The 15,236-nt window shown below is 39.6% G+C and overlaps 1 protein-coding gene across 2 annotated transcripts in view; it reads right to left on the minus strand.

The window, feature by feature from the left end:
• Positions 1 to 15,236, minus strand: part of ITGB6 (integrin subunit beta 6) — a 70,341-nt gene that overhangs the window by 12,716 nt on the left and 42,389 nt on the right. For both annotated transcript variants that reach the window (XM_060106251.1, XM_060106252.1), the window contains exons 9-12: positions 13,905 to 14,039; positions 13,271 to 13,688; positions 6,709 to 6,931; positions 3,684 to 3,781 (exon numbers count right to left, since the gene is read on the minus strand). In XM_060106251.1, coding sequence (XP_059962234.1) covers positions 3,684 to 3,781; positions 6,709 to 6,931; positions 13,271 to 13,688; positions 13,905 to 14,039 — 874 coding nt within the window. The remainder of the gene's footprint in view (positions 1 to 3,683; positions 3,782 to 6,708; positions 6,932 to 13,270; positions 13,689 to 13,904; positions 14,040 to 15,236) is intronic.

Consider the following 15,236-nt stretch of genomic DNA (forward strand, 5'->3'; position numbering starts at 1 on the left):
AACTTTTCTCATTAGCTTCAACATAAAAAGATTTTAATAAAACAGAATCCACATGTGTTCCTCTGATTCTAACAAAGAAAAATTAAATAATAGTCTATTTTTTGGTTCAACAATGCTATAGCCATAGCAAGATAGAAAATTAAGTTGTTTTTGCCTTTAATTTATAAGTTAAACATCTCATGCCAGAGTCTGTAAGAAGCATGCCTGTATTATCTATCACAACCGGGACTAGTAAAACATTTGGCATTATTAATAAGATTTCAGAGGATAAATTTAAGTGAACAAACTGTCTTTGAATCCATTAGAAGCATCTATTTACGTAGGAATATTAAGAAATCTAATTACAAATTATTCTCATCTGGTCCTAAATGTTTACCATCATCTAAATCACCTCAGAGTTCTGCAGTGATGGATTCCAGGGACCCACCCTGGCTATTCTGATTTGAGAAGTCCGTGGTTTGGACAGGAGCTTGCATTTTAGTGAATTGTTAATAATATTTTTAATGAGGTGATTCTGATGAAGAGGTTTGGGCACCTCTGGGCAGCACTTGATTAGTGAAATTTGTGTTATTTCATGTGTTTGACAGCAACAGAACTGTATATATAATTCATACTTTGGTCATTTTTAGACGACCTCCACCACACATTCTCCTACCAAACCATCCAGTTAGCAAGGATTCATGATGAAGTCTCCGGGAATATGCTTTTTTTTTTGTTTTGGAGTGTTTTTTTCCTTCCCTCCCCGTCTCTGCCGTGACAGTGGACACCCGCCCTGTTCCTCTCAAACTTACTTAATGGAACATTTTATTCTCAGGTAGAAAATATGTGGACAGCTCATAATACTCCTTTCAGTAATATTAATCCTGCTTTTTTATTTTCCCTTAAAGAGCTACACTGAAGCACAGGGAGGCTTAATTTACTTGGCCAGGATTTTTAAAGTTTTAATGGAACCGCTAATATGACCTTTGAGTCACGACTCCCTTCTTGCTTTAATTACTTCACCACTCCTTTTCATGACTGTTATGACTCTAGATTTAGCCTGTTTTGTAGTGTTTGGGTATTAAAATGCATTATTGAATGTGCAGTGAAAAGGTCCAGCTTGGGCTGGAGATTTGCATAATTAGCTGCTAAGGTTTTCTTTTGTTGGTTCATTAGAAATGGACCTTTCTTTTTTACCCACTTTTATGAGTGCTAGCAGTGCTGTTCTAGAATAATACGATGAAAATAAGATCTCAGGCAGTCCATGAAATCATCCTTAGAAAAGGAAGAAATGTGAGAAGGGAGGTGAAAAGGCTGGGGTCTGGGAAGGTCCAGAAAAGATGTGGAAAATATAAACTGTCTGCACCACTGAACCAAGATAGCCATGTGTTTAAGACCTCGCCTCTGGGGCTGAGGTAGTAGTTCTCAGAGAAAAGTTTCCCAAGGGGAAAAAAAAACACAAGAGTTCTGTGGTCAAATAAGTTTGGGAATCCCTCCTTACTCTAATTCCTCCCTTTGCTTCTCCTGCAAATTCACAATGCACATTTAATTTAATAGACATGACAACTCTCAGTCTTGCAAAGAAAACAAAAAGCTTAGCTTCCCATTTACAAAACTTATATGACCAGGGGTGCTTTGGTCCATTTATCGCTTTCAGAACTAGTGTTCCATGGAACACACTTTGAGTAACAATGCTCTGAGTACATGAATATGGGGGTAAATTAAAAACTTCTACTTCAGTAAAATGGCTGAATAAAGTTAAACCACATGTCCTTAGAAATACTCACACAAGTCACCACAGCACAGGTGAGGAATAATTTATTCAGATTATGAAGTTTATGGTTATTTTACTTTACTCTCCATGTCCTTATTAGGGGAAGAATGGGCTGATCAAAGACCCCATGGAAGAGCAAATATGTTGTGATAATTTCAAGATGATATGATCAATAACAGAACTGGATGAGTAACTTGAAATAGGACTTATAAAAAGGCCCATTAGAAGAGTGACTTTTTTAATTCACAGGCTGACAAAGATAGTTTTTCTCTCAAATTCATCATGATTAGTGCTTTAAATGGTACTGGTAATCCAATTACTATTTTGATTTCTGAGTTAGAAATAGTTGTAGTCCCCTATTTTGAAGGTAATTTAGTCAATTATACAAGAATAATGCAAAAATTTTAAATGCCACTTGAGAATCTTGTCTTCCTCTCAAATCCAAGCATTTATGATAACTTATACTCAGAAAACTGTGTATTTAAATATAGTAATTCCCTGTTCAGGATTTACCATGTTTCCAAGGTTTACTTCTTTTTTCCCCTTAGCACATTAGATTTCTCACGCTGCTAGTCAATTCAGTTCTAGTCATTTGCAGGGCATTTTCTGCAATTTTTAGTCATTTCTTTAAAACACTTGGTAAATATCCCAACTGGTTGCTGTGAAATGAAGCCAGAAGGATATGCTGAGATTTTGTACTAGTTACTAATGTGGACAGGCTACAAATCCCACTTTACTCGGTGCTTTTACTGCATCTTACCTTCGGTATTAGTGTAATGTACCTACTGTCTTGTCCAGTTTATGGTTATTTGGCATATTTATCTGAGACACTAGAAAAGCACAGGCGAGGGGTTTCATGAGTGCTAATCACGCCCCTCCATACAGGGTTATTTAACTGTGGCCAGTCAGAAACCTCAATTTTAAAACAATGTTGGTAAGTTTCAAAACAACATAAATATCACTAACTTATTTCACTTTGGAAATGGATTAATTTCTGTATTCTAGCTTCGTCTACTCAAGATACATATCCTAGAGTGTCATAAATTATCATCTTGGTTATTCCGCTCCTCCTGAGATGCACCGTGGCGGTGCCTCTGAGGCGTGCAGAACAATGTCCCTACCTGAGCAGCAGGATAAGGCAGGGAGTTTGTGATGATGGAAAAACAAATACCCCCAGATGGTCCCTTTGGGAGAAGTCAGTCATCGGCTTTGTTTTAAAGTTCACAGGTTATTTTTTAAATGCCTTTGCAGCTAAGATACAACCAATTTACAGATTTGAAATAACATTTTGCCATTAGAAAGAATCTGATTTTAAGCAAGTAACTTCAAAAATGGCAGGTGGAAGCAAGAGTAGAGTTTGCTTAGCAGTTAAAGGTAACAGGCCCTTCTTGTAGTTTGGGACCAAGGCAACAGGGAATTAAGGATGACCATGTAATGCCCATGTTTGGAAAGCTGGGAGTAAAAGCATATGGAGGGGAGAGCAGGAAAAATGGCCACTAACCAGAAACTGCCTGGTGTCTGAGAGTTGCTGTCAGAAAACCCATATTATACCTTACTTTGTCCTACCATGAAATAAGGTAATCAGATGATAGAGGATGATTTCAGGTTAGGAGGTTAACGTTTAGCTATTTCTTCAATTTTCCACTCTGCTAATTCAAAAAAATATAGCATTCTGGAATTCTCTCCAATTGCATGTGTTAAGCAGAGATGAATTTGCAACAGAGCAAATAGCATAGCCGGGACTTTAAATTGCTTGTCTCCCAAGCCATCAAGTCTTTAGCCTTCTGGAATGCATTTACTCTTAAAAATGAATGCGAGTGAACTAACACCCTAGTACAAATGAGGTCGAGCTACTGAAAAGCCCTCCACCGAATTTCTGCCTCTCCAAAACTGTGCAAAGGAAAGGAAAGCAATTTCAAACAAGTAGAACCTTCTTCTTCATTGATGGTCGCACCAGCTAATTTGCATTTGTCAACACAGTCTTCTCGGGCCTGGCCATCTGCAGACAGGTAGCATTCAATGCAGCTCCTGTGAACATTATTCAACAGAGTTGATCAGTTTGTATTAGTGGAAAATAGATACGCAGCTGGGATATTGCTTTAATGCTATTACTATGGTTCTGGCTATAGGAGTGTCTCAGAGAGGATATTGTGTTTCTCGTTACTTTCAGAAAGATGGTTGGGTGACGTCCAAGAGGAAACTCCTTTATTCTGAATTCCATTCAGTAATCAGTGTTCCATGAGCCAGCTTGATAATAGCTACTATCCTCATTCATCTGTACTGATTACTTCTGATTGGTTAGATTAAAAATTTTTTCCCCCAACAACAACAAAAAACCCAATTATTTTGGTATTTGATTTAGCTGTATTTTCATTAAACATTTTCCTGGGAAGGGTTTATGGTACTAGACAAAATGTGACTTTCTTAATAGAAATGGTCTGTGTTTTAGCAAGAATTCCAAGAATTGTCATATGTCCTGAATGACTATTTTAAAGATTCACTTTTCTGTAACCCTTTTGAATGCATCCAAGCCTTGATAAGGTATTTTCAAAAGCTGAGGATTACAGCCTGGATCCTCATTAATGCAGGTTTTTAAATAAAGGATTGCTACTTATAGAAAAGTGTATTTCCAAGAACATAGCCCAGGAATTAAGCTACTCTAATGATGTCTATACAGGTAAGTAAAGCTTAGACCCTGAATTAATCTTGTGCTGACAATCACTTTACAGCTGGATAGTGTTTGGAGTAATCCAAAGCTGCAAAAGTTTTCTTACTGTGGGCACACATTATGCTGGCCCAGGAAAGGTATGCTCCTCTAAGTGCTGGAAACATTCCCCACGCCCACCATGCCACATCAAATCTCAGCTGAAACAGCACTTCCTTAGGCAAGCCTTCCCCAATCCTTATCAGCTAGTTCCCTTGTAGTGGAAGCCTCTGAATTCCTCTGCTGGAAGGGTTTAGGAGCAGCAATCTATGTGGAGTAGGGATAGCAGTCTTACCTGGAAGTGGCCTTTGCACTGCAAGCACACTGCACATATCTGGGTTATATATTTACTTGGAGTGGTTTTGCAGTAGGGTTGCTTGAGATTGCGGAAGCCCTTAAAAGCTCTACACCTTTGTGCATCCCACTGATGGCTGCCCGAGCTAGTCTGGTAGCTTTATCTCCTGCCATATAGCTCCACTGTACCCTCTCTATCCCTTATTGTAACTGTTAGCCCAGATATCATTATAATTACTATTTTAAATGTTCTGTCTTTCCCAGTAGATGCTCAGCAGCTGTGACAGCAGGAACGGTAACTGTTTCAGTTTCACTGTATGTTTATGGCCTAACATGATTCCTGGCCTATAGTAAGTACTTAATACCTATTTGATAAATAAGTGCATGAAAGAATAAATAGAATGGTTTCACCTCAAAACTAACAAACACCAAGGGGATCACTCTACCTGATTTCTCAAATTCAAACTACTTGGACTATTAATTTCATGTCTTATAAACCAGATTTAAGATTGAATAATGTTTGACAAAGAAAACAAACTTCTGGTTACCAAAGGGGAAAGGGGAAGGGGAGAGACACATTAGGAAGTTGGAATTAACATACACACACTACTATATACAAAATAGATAAACAACAAGGATTTACCGTATAGCACATGGAACTATATTCAATATTTTGTAATAACCTATAATGGAAAAGAATCTGAAGCTGAACACCTAAAACTAACACAACATTGTAAATCAACTATAGTTAAATAAAATATTTTTTCAAAGAAGATTGAATCATGTTTACAGAGAAGACAAAATAGAAAAATAATAGAAGAAATACCTTGAAATGACATTTTATATTAAATTCTATTCAAGTAAGTCTAACCTTGTGCCCGTGCTTCTCTTGGCATATGTCCAGGCACAGTGACAGAGAAGTTTTGACACCTGGATAGTGAGCAACCACTGAGTGAATATTGATATTGATTTTCTTACTTTGTTTACATTGGAAATGCACATGTCCCCATTTTAGGTACCAGAGTTAATGAAAGTATGAACTGCTTAAGCACGTTTGCTGTATAATACATTACACCTGCAATGTCCTAACACAGCCAATTTGGAGATTTGCTTCACTTAACCTGCAAATGTTGCCCCGCTTTCATTAAGAAGTTAGCTGCCAAGCAAAGAAACTTTTTTTTTTTTTACTGGAAAATAAAAACAATGTGGTTGTTTTGTTGCTGTTGTTCACATTGTGTAAAAGAAAGTGTCAGTCACCATAGCTGTGTAGAATGACAACCAAAGAAAGGTGCCAAAGGGCATGAGTGGTAAAGAAGAGGGAAGGAATGGAAAGCCAAGATCATCTTTCTGCCTCTTTGCCTTTATGAGTTTATAGATAGGAATGAATCAGTAAGGTCAGGCTATAAACGTCTGGATAAGAAAGAAGCTTGTCTGTTTCCCTTAAAAAAGTACTGAACGTGAGTGTCCTCGGTCTACCCCCAGGGCATTCCTGATGTGTGGTTGGTACTGTAAGGGAGAGACTATCGATGTTATCAGCGTGGGACATCAGCTCAGCTTCCCCACTAGGCTCTCTTGCAGAAACATGACTTTGTGGTCCTGGATCATCAGCGCTGAGAGGCAAGGGAGAGGCTGACGTTCCAGGCTGACGATCGCAGGGGCCCTGCGGGTTTGTGTGTTTTCTCTGGACGCGCAGGCTCAGCGGCCATGGCTCACGGGCCCAGCCGCTCCGCGGCATGTGGGATCTTCCCGGACCGGGGCACGAACCCGTGTCCCCTGCATCGGCAGGCGGACTCTCAACCACTGCGCCACCAGGGAAGCCCGGTTTGTGTGTTTTGATGGAGGCTTGGAGACCAAAGCCAGCAAGAACAATCCGAGGTCTGAGTGTATATAATGTCATTATAACTTTGATCACCACGAACCCTATGGAAGGAAGGACTGGTGAGCGTAGAGACATTACCATTTAGAGTTACAGGGATCGCCACAGGTGGGACAACGTTCGCAGGTGGGTCCCGAGGCTCCGGGGTTCGTGCAAACGCACTGGCCGCACACACAGCCCCCTCGCCCGCTGCAGAGCGCCCCGTCTTCGGAGATGCAGGGCTCCGTGCTGGTGGTGCAGTTACAGTACTCGCCCGTCCAGCCGCTCCTGCACACGCACTCGCCGCAGTCACAGTCGCCGTTATCTGCAAAACAAAGCCCTGGGTTTCTTAGGGCTAAAGCCACTTCCGGATCTTGGGGGCCATCTTTTCTCTTTGCCTTTGAACACCATGAAAAAGACTGAAGAAAAAAACGAGAAAAAAAGTGAGTGCGTGTGTGTGGGTGCAGGGGGGAGTGAGCGTAGATAGATTTTATGGAACGTATTTTGCGAACTGTGTATATTCATTGATCTGGTCTCTTAACTGAACCAACTTGATTGCCTGATGTTACATCCAACAGAATTTATAACCAGATGAAATAAGATAATCCAGAAGCCTATAATAGCTACTTGGTGTGTGTGTGTGTGCAAGTATGTGTGTGTATATACAATTGGCGCTTGAACAATGCATGGGTTGGGGCACTGACCCCTCCCCCCGCCCCACTCTCACCCCTCCCCCCAGGCCAAAATCCGAGGATAACTTTGGACTCCCTCAACTCTTAACTACTAACAGCCTCCTGTTGACTGGAAGCCTTACTGATAATATAAACAGTTGATTAACACATATTTTGTATGTTATATGTATCATATACTGTATACTTACAATAAAGTGAGCTAGAGAAAAGAAAATGTTATTAAGAAAATCATAAGGAAGAGAAAATACATTTACAGTACTGTACTGTATTTATCAATGCTGTAAATTTACAAGACGAATCGTCTGGCAGTACCTACATCAATATTGTCTTATAACACTGTAGATATTATACAACTTACCAACATTAGACATCAAAAATGAAAAGATAGTGTGAAAAAGAAATTCATATTTATTTACAGATATAGCTATTCATGCCTTGATAACGAAGAAGCAGCAATATGATTGCTTTTTGGTAGCCTAGTATAATTGATATAATTGCTTCCCAGTAGCCTAGCCTATACACCAACGAATGAATTGTTTAAAATGTTTATGGCATACAGTATTATAGATATATTCGTATAGAAGCATGATTACATTTTCTAAAAAACCACTTACCTGTAATGGTAGGCTGATATGCAGTTTCTCCAATTATGAGAAAGGCATACTGTACAGTAATATAATGCTTTGAAAGCAAAGTTATAAAACAGTAAGAAAACTAAAACATTATTAATTTTATATTAAATATCACTCACCTTATGCCTATGTAAGAAGAGACTAGTATCTATATATACTGTATGCACTCATGACGTACCTAAATATTTTTTATTTCTGGCTATGCAGTTCATCTGTGAGTATTTTCAAATTGTTGCAAATCTCCAAAAATTTTTCTAATATATTTATTGAAAAAAAATCTGCATGTAAGTGGACCCATGCACTTCAAACCCGTGTTGTTCAAGGGCCAACTGTGTGTGTGTGTGTGTGTGTGTGTGTGTATGTAGTTTTAAAAATTTTTTGCTTTCAATTAAGGTGCCGTAGGATAGAGATACAAGATAGACTTTAGTAACCCCACCTCTACATCACTCAAGCTGAGTAATCATGAAAGCCTCATCTATAAAGTAGAGGGAATAAAAGCTGCTTCCAATGGTTGTGGTCAGATGAGATAATGTGTAAATCTCCTAGCTTTGTAGTCACCAACTAGATGTCCTACAGGCATACAATGAGTGCCCAACAGATTCATTTATTTAACAAATTTTAACTGAGCATATATCATGTGCAAAGATTGTTTTAGGCTTGAGGATACAAAATTAAATGAGACAAGGTGGCTGAGCTTATAGCTTAGTCTAGGAGACTGGCAAATAGATACTACTGCTAATAAGTACAATGTGATAAGTGCCATACACACAGAGGAAGTTTCCAAATTAGACAAGAGATTTGGGGAAGTTTCCAGAGGAAGTGATGCTTGAGCTGAATTTGGAAGATAAGGATAGAAGATAGAAGAAGAGGGTTACGTGCATTATAAGCAGAGAAAAAAGCATAGGTAAATGACAGAAGTGTGTAATCATGTGACCTGCTCGATACCCATAGTAAAGTCACATGAATAAAGCCAAAGGTGCGTATGGGGTGTCTGTGAGGATAGGAGGAAAAGGTAAACAAAAATCAGAAATCAGGGGATTCCCTGGTGGCGCAGTGGTTGAGAGTCCGCCTGCCGATGCAGGGGACGCGGGTTCGTGCCCCGGTCTGGGAAGATCCCACATGCCGCAGAGCGGCTGGGCCCGTGAGCCATGGCTGCTGAGCCTGCGCGTCCGGAGCCTGTGCTCCACAACGGGAGAGGCCACAACAGTGAGAGGCCCGCATACCGCAAAAAAAAAAAAAAAAAAAAAAAAGAGGGACTCCTGAAGAACTGGCCACAGAGTAGTGTCTGAACTACTATAAAATGTTAAATACAGTGTTTCAGGTAGTGGGCTTGTGTGTTCTTTCATAATATTTTTGGGGTGCCTGCCATGCCCAAGATCCTAAATTGTCTTTTGCTGTTCCAAACAAACAGCATTTACTTACAAATTTCGTAACTGACACTTTTCTTCAGAAAAGGAAAAGCGCAGCAGCCGTCGCCTCCCAAGTTTTGCTCTTTGGCTACATTCCAAAGGCATGTGGGCATGGTGGCGGTGGCTGAGTACGTAGTGGGTGAGTGCACAGGTGTAAAGCCAGACAGCACATGTTTGGGTCCTGGCTCTGGTACGGGCTGGGCCAAGTTGGGAAAATTACTCAACCTTTCTATGCCTCAGTTTCCTCATTGGTAAGGAGGGGTTATTAATAGCACTACTTCATCGGATTGTTATGATGATTATCATAATATATAACAATGTTTAGAACAGTGCTTGGCCCATAAATAAGCAATATATAAGTTATTATCGTTACTCCTAAACACTATCCAGTAAGAAGAATCTGATAACAAAATTATCCATCAGTATTAAAACTCCTGTAATTATACTGAAAACCAAACAGATGTAAAAGAAATCACAAGTGAGGCAGGTTTCCATTTGTAGGAGATGCTGCCATGTTCATTGCAGAAAGAAAGATTCTGGGTTTTCTCCTGTAAACTTTGGTCTAGAAGGTCATTACCTTTCTATCTTCATGACCTGGCCTTAAGAGACATGGAGTAGGAAATCACAGAACAAAGGATAAACCACAAAGATTTTGAAGCTGGATTCTGACTTCTCCTGGTGTATGTGTACCTGTATGTATATCTATATCTATATTTATATATCTACATCTGTATCTGTATCTACATCTGTATCATCTATATCTATATAGAGAGGGTAATATAGTAATTTGTACATATATATACTAAAAAGACTTACACTTCTCTAATGAAAGATGAGTTGAAATTTTTCTGGATCCATGACATTAAGACTGCATTTCATAACCTATTTAGTTCATAATTGAACTAATTAATTCAAAGCTAAGAATAGTTAGGTTATTTAGGCCAAAACCATTCATTTAATTTTTATATGTAAGCTATCCTCTAAAGTACAATTGCTTTTTGTTTCTTCCTCAGCAAAAGGGGAAACTTACTTTCATGATAGGGGGTGATTTCCATATTGAAGTTTATTCTGAAAAATGTGTATGGTATATAAATATTGTCAAATGAAATGTGCATTTCCAAAGGCTTTGAGAATGCCCAAGTGTATCACTGCATATAAGAATTACTTGGCAGAAATTTTAGAAAACACTTCCAAGAGCTCCTTTCAGAACTTAGAAACCCTCCCTTTCTGTAGGACTTCCAGAACCATTAACCCAGTCACAAAAGTTGTTAATTGATATCCACAAACAACCAATTATCTAAGGTACCTGTTCATACAACAATAACAACAACAACAAAACTTCATAATGGCTTCATGTAGAGGCAAGATTATAACCAAAGTTCAAGAAAAAATTATCAGGCTCTTTTGAGAGGGAGAGATCTTTCTGGAATGCCATTGACTGATAACTAAGTGCACCATGGCAGGAAGTTTTTTCTGTAATGCTGTCTGCCTGTTAGTTTCCAGTCTCTTAGAATCAAAATTTAAAAGACTAATGGAATTTGGGCAAGGGAAAAATCAATGGAGCCCTCTATCTTTGAGTGCTTACAGATGGATGGAAGAAGGTGCATGAAAAGAACATTGTGATAATGGCCCTTCAGAGAAGCAGCACATTGCAGAGTATGTTAGTTGTAAAATAAGTGAGATTTACATGAGAAATGAGGCTGTAGCATAGTCAGGCCTCTATGACAAACAACAACAACAATAGCGTGTGTGTTCACAAGGCCAGGATCAGTTTTATCCCTACACTAAGCACAATGCCAGGCATATAGTAGGTGCTCCATTGCTCTTCGTTGAATTTGAATGATTGTACTTTTATTATACCTTTTAAAAGAGAAAGTTACTAATAATAGAGGAACATCCTTTGAGATGTTACTGAACACAAAAAAGCTTTTGAGAAACAGTCATGGTTGAGGATGGGAAAGTACCCCAGTGTATGAAGGAAATGGGCATTGGTGAAGTTTTCTGAGTCCAAATGAAAAAAAATTGTATTTTCTAAATAGAATTTCTTTAGTGATCACTGTATCTGATTCAGAGAGAGGCACTATTGTCAGACCACCTGAACTACAAATGCACAGGTCAAGTTGACTCTGAATTTATGTCCGTCTGCATGCGTGACACAAAATAAACTGAAAGACCATTAAAAAATGGGAAGAACTGGGCTTCCCTGGTGGCGCAGTGGTTGGGAGTCCGCCTGCCGATGCAGGGGACACGGGCTCGTGCCCCGGTCCGGGAAGATCCCACATGCCGCGGAGCGGCTGGGCCCGTGAGCCATGGCCGCTGAGCCTGCGCGTCCGGAGCCTGTGCTCTGCAACGGGAGAGGCCACAGCAGTGAGAGGCCCGCGTACCGCAAAAAACAAAAACAAAAACAAACAAAAAAAAACGGGAAGAACTGTGTTGCTGAACATAACCCATCGATTTACACAGCCTTAGACCTCTGACTTCAGATCTAAAGGGTGAAATACAGGTGGGGTCATAATTGCTGTTATACTGTACTTGATTAGACTTTGGAGTTTTTTTTTTTTTTTTGAAAGGCAATTTCCAGTGTCTTAAGCACATATTTTATTAAAGATTTCTATTAGAAATGCAATCTGGGGTTCCACTGAATAGACTCTTTTCGAGACTTGGTGACGGCCTCTGGCTTCAGGCTGTGTTCTGTCTGCATTGTGTGAAAAGAAGACCAATGTGGGTTTGGAAACACACCCATTAGATAAGGAAAAACACCTTTGAATGAAAGGGGAGAGAAATGTGTCTCATTCTGGACAGACGCTAAACTTTTCACTCTTTGGTGGGGAAGAAAGAAGGCAGCCTCAGAGGAGTCTATTGGCAGCAACAGCAAGAGCCAAGAAATGAAACGGAGGTGCACTTCTAAGGGTATCAGATGGTTTTCAAAGGCCTTTTCCCCTGAAAATCAGTCTCTTTTATAGTTCCTGACACTGTGGTTTGAAAACGTAACTTGCTTAGTTTTCTGTAAAGATAATGGCTTTCTGTTTTGAAAAGCTATCTGCTCACACACTGTGAAAAGAAAAAGACATGAGCTTAAATTCAGCAGTTGGTTACGATTTCAATTGTAACACAAATCTGTATCATTTAAAAGTATATTAACACATTTGTAATTCTTGTCAGACTAGATTGTACTTAAATATGTATGTGCATCTCTCAGAATGATTTTATAATAGTCATGTTATATGTAATATAGTTTTAAACTAAAGTGATTTTTACATCTACAAAGGCTATTAGAACATAAATATTTCTGTTACTTAAAATTTTTCTCAGTCTCAAAAAATTCCAAGGATTTTTCATTTTTACCCTTTCCATAGCCTTCTTCGCATATGTCCTTATTCATCTTTATTATACCCTGTGCCTAACCTAGTATCTGTTACATAACAGGTGTTTAATAAATATGCATGGAGTGAATGAAGGCCCTGAAAGTCCATTTAGAATTTTTGTGTCCCTCGTCCTTTGCAGTATGCTCCTTAAGTAACCTGGCTTTTTATCTTTCCAAAGTAATCAACATTTAAGAGTTGAGTCAGATACCAAAAGCCTGATCCAGAATAGTCTGGAAGATAATGGAGTCCAATTACATGCAGTTTTGTGGCGTCTGGGTAATAACCAAAGAGAAGGCATCCGTCTTATACCTACTTACTCCCAGGGAAATAATAATAGAGATGTAAGTTCAGCTGGCAGAGATCTCACCCCTAGGGAATGTCAGAGCCAGAAAAAAACATAAGGGAAGCTCAGTTACCTTAGTCTAAAGGTCAACCCACTCAACTGATCAGCAAATATTTATTGAGCACCTACTGTGCCCAGGTGGTTGTGGAAGGTGCAAAGGATGCAAAGCCCTTCCTTGATACGTGCACAGTCGCCCTGTAAGGTGGATTTGGGCATGGCCTACCTCCACAGAGCAGCCCTCTGTGTCTCACGCAGGAGAAGTTGTCACACTGGCAGTAAGGGCCGTAAATGTCTCCATAGGGGGACAAGTGGCAGATGCACTGCCCGCAGTAACAATCGCCTCTTCCGCTGCACGCGGGGAGTTCTGGGGCCTCCTTGCAGGAGTCAGTGCTCAGCGTGTCCTCCCCACACTCGCAGTGAGGACCCATGTGGCCAGGGTGGCAGGCACACACTCCACACTGGAAGGAGCCGTTCCCGTTGCTGCATCTGGAGCTGTTCACCTCCACTTCCTTCTGACAGTCACAGCTGCATTCTGGACTGACAAGGATCTCCAGGGCATCCCCCAGCCCCACAGGCTTTATGATAATGTGCCTGCTTCTTCTCTCACAGTTTGGTATACTCACAGTCACGTTGAACGAAGCCTGGAAAAAAAGAAAATACTAATTATCTTCTTCTAGCCACCAGTATTCATGGGAAGAAACAAAGCTGCATGGGGATCAGCTTGGCGAAAGCATTTATTAGGAAATCTTTGAAAATCGCTTTTGAAATTCTTGAAAAGTCTAGCTTCAGTGCACTAAGGTAACTTCTGACAGATCATCTAGATGTTTTTTCAGATGACCTATGGGTCATCTACTTACTGTGTCTCCCACCTTCATGTGAGAGCATTTCTTTTGGTGTGGAAAGGGGGTCCCGGTATTACAGACAGCTGTGAATGACAGGTTGAGTCCTTCTGTGTCTCCTAACACCTCCAGCTCCACCTCAGACCGGAGTTCCTTTAGATAAGACATAAAGAGTTGAACGAAGTCACAACCAAAAAATAGAGCCAGAAGAGAAGAATCTGTGAATCATGTTCATTAAACAACAAATAAATAAAATTAAAGTGGGTCTAAAAGAAATTCAGCATATCACCAATCAAGCAAGAAAGCAAGCAATACACACACACACACACATTATATTTTATCGAATCTAAGATGCCATCAATTATAAGATACACCATTATTTTATGACAATTAAACTATGACAAAATACCTCGAGGGCATTTGGCACCACATATGAATCAAACCTGCCCATCTATCTTTGCTTTAAAAATTATTTTATCCATTTTGAGGGTTTGACAAATTTCTCCAGTCCTGAATTGCATTGCTTGGCATATAAAAGGCAAATCTTTTGCTTGTATCTCAGTAACAAAATATAACAATAGCTTTCTTTACTTGTATCCTAAGTATCATCATTTTTACGTCCCATAAAGCAGCTGGTTGTTACTTTATAAGGAATACAGATCATTCCTCCAACAATGAATATTTGTTTTGCTGATATCAGTATTTGCTTCCCTCTTATTCTGTTTTGGTACATTTCTGCACAAACAATAACTTTTCAGTATCGAGTCATAGTGCAAACCTGGAAGATATTTAAAAATAGCAATTGTACTCGACACTTACAGTACCAACAGTATACTTAACGAATTGAAGTGACAATAACACATACAGTTACTGCCAAGTTTATACATGTGCAGACCATGAAAACTACATTGTGACTTCCATTCTATTGAAAGCATTGGTAAGACATAACTAATTATAAAATGTATCCCAATTTTAGAGATGTTAAAATGTGAGAGAAACTGTGCCTTGAAATCAGTGCTGGAATTTATAGAGTCCCTATTGTACATTTAATATAGAGTCAGGTCTGGGGGAATGGGTATAAGATAGGATTTCTGCCCTCAAGATGATCATCTTGCTGAGAAAAGTAAGGTGGAGCCAAGTGAAGCAGTTAACATACAACGACAGTCAATGTACCATTAAATTAGAAAAAAAAATTGTGTAATACATAAGGGTTTGGGAGAGCTCAGGAAAGAGGGCGGTCAGTGAAGGCTGAAGTGTTAGAAGACTGGTCCTTAATGGCTGTGATGGATTTAGATGTGTGGAGGGGATGACAATGGTATTTCAGGCGAGGGCACCAAAAGAGAGAAAGCT

This window comes from Mesoplodon densirostris, chromosome 8 (genome assembly GCF_025265405.1).
Source record: "Mesoplodon densirostris isolate mMesDen1 chromosome 8, mMesDen1 primary haplotype, whole genome shotgun sequence".
NCBI lineage: Eukaryota > Metazoa > Chordata > Mammalia > Artiodactyla > Ziphiidae > Mesoplodon > Mesoplodon densirostris.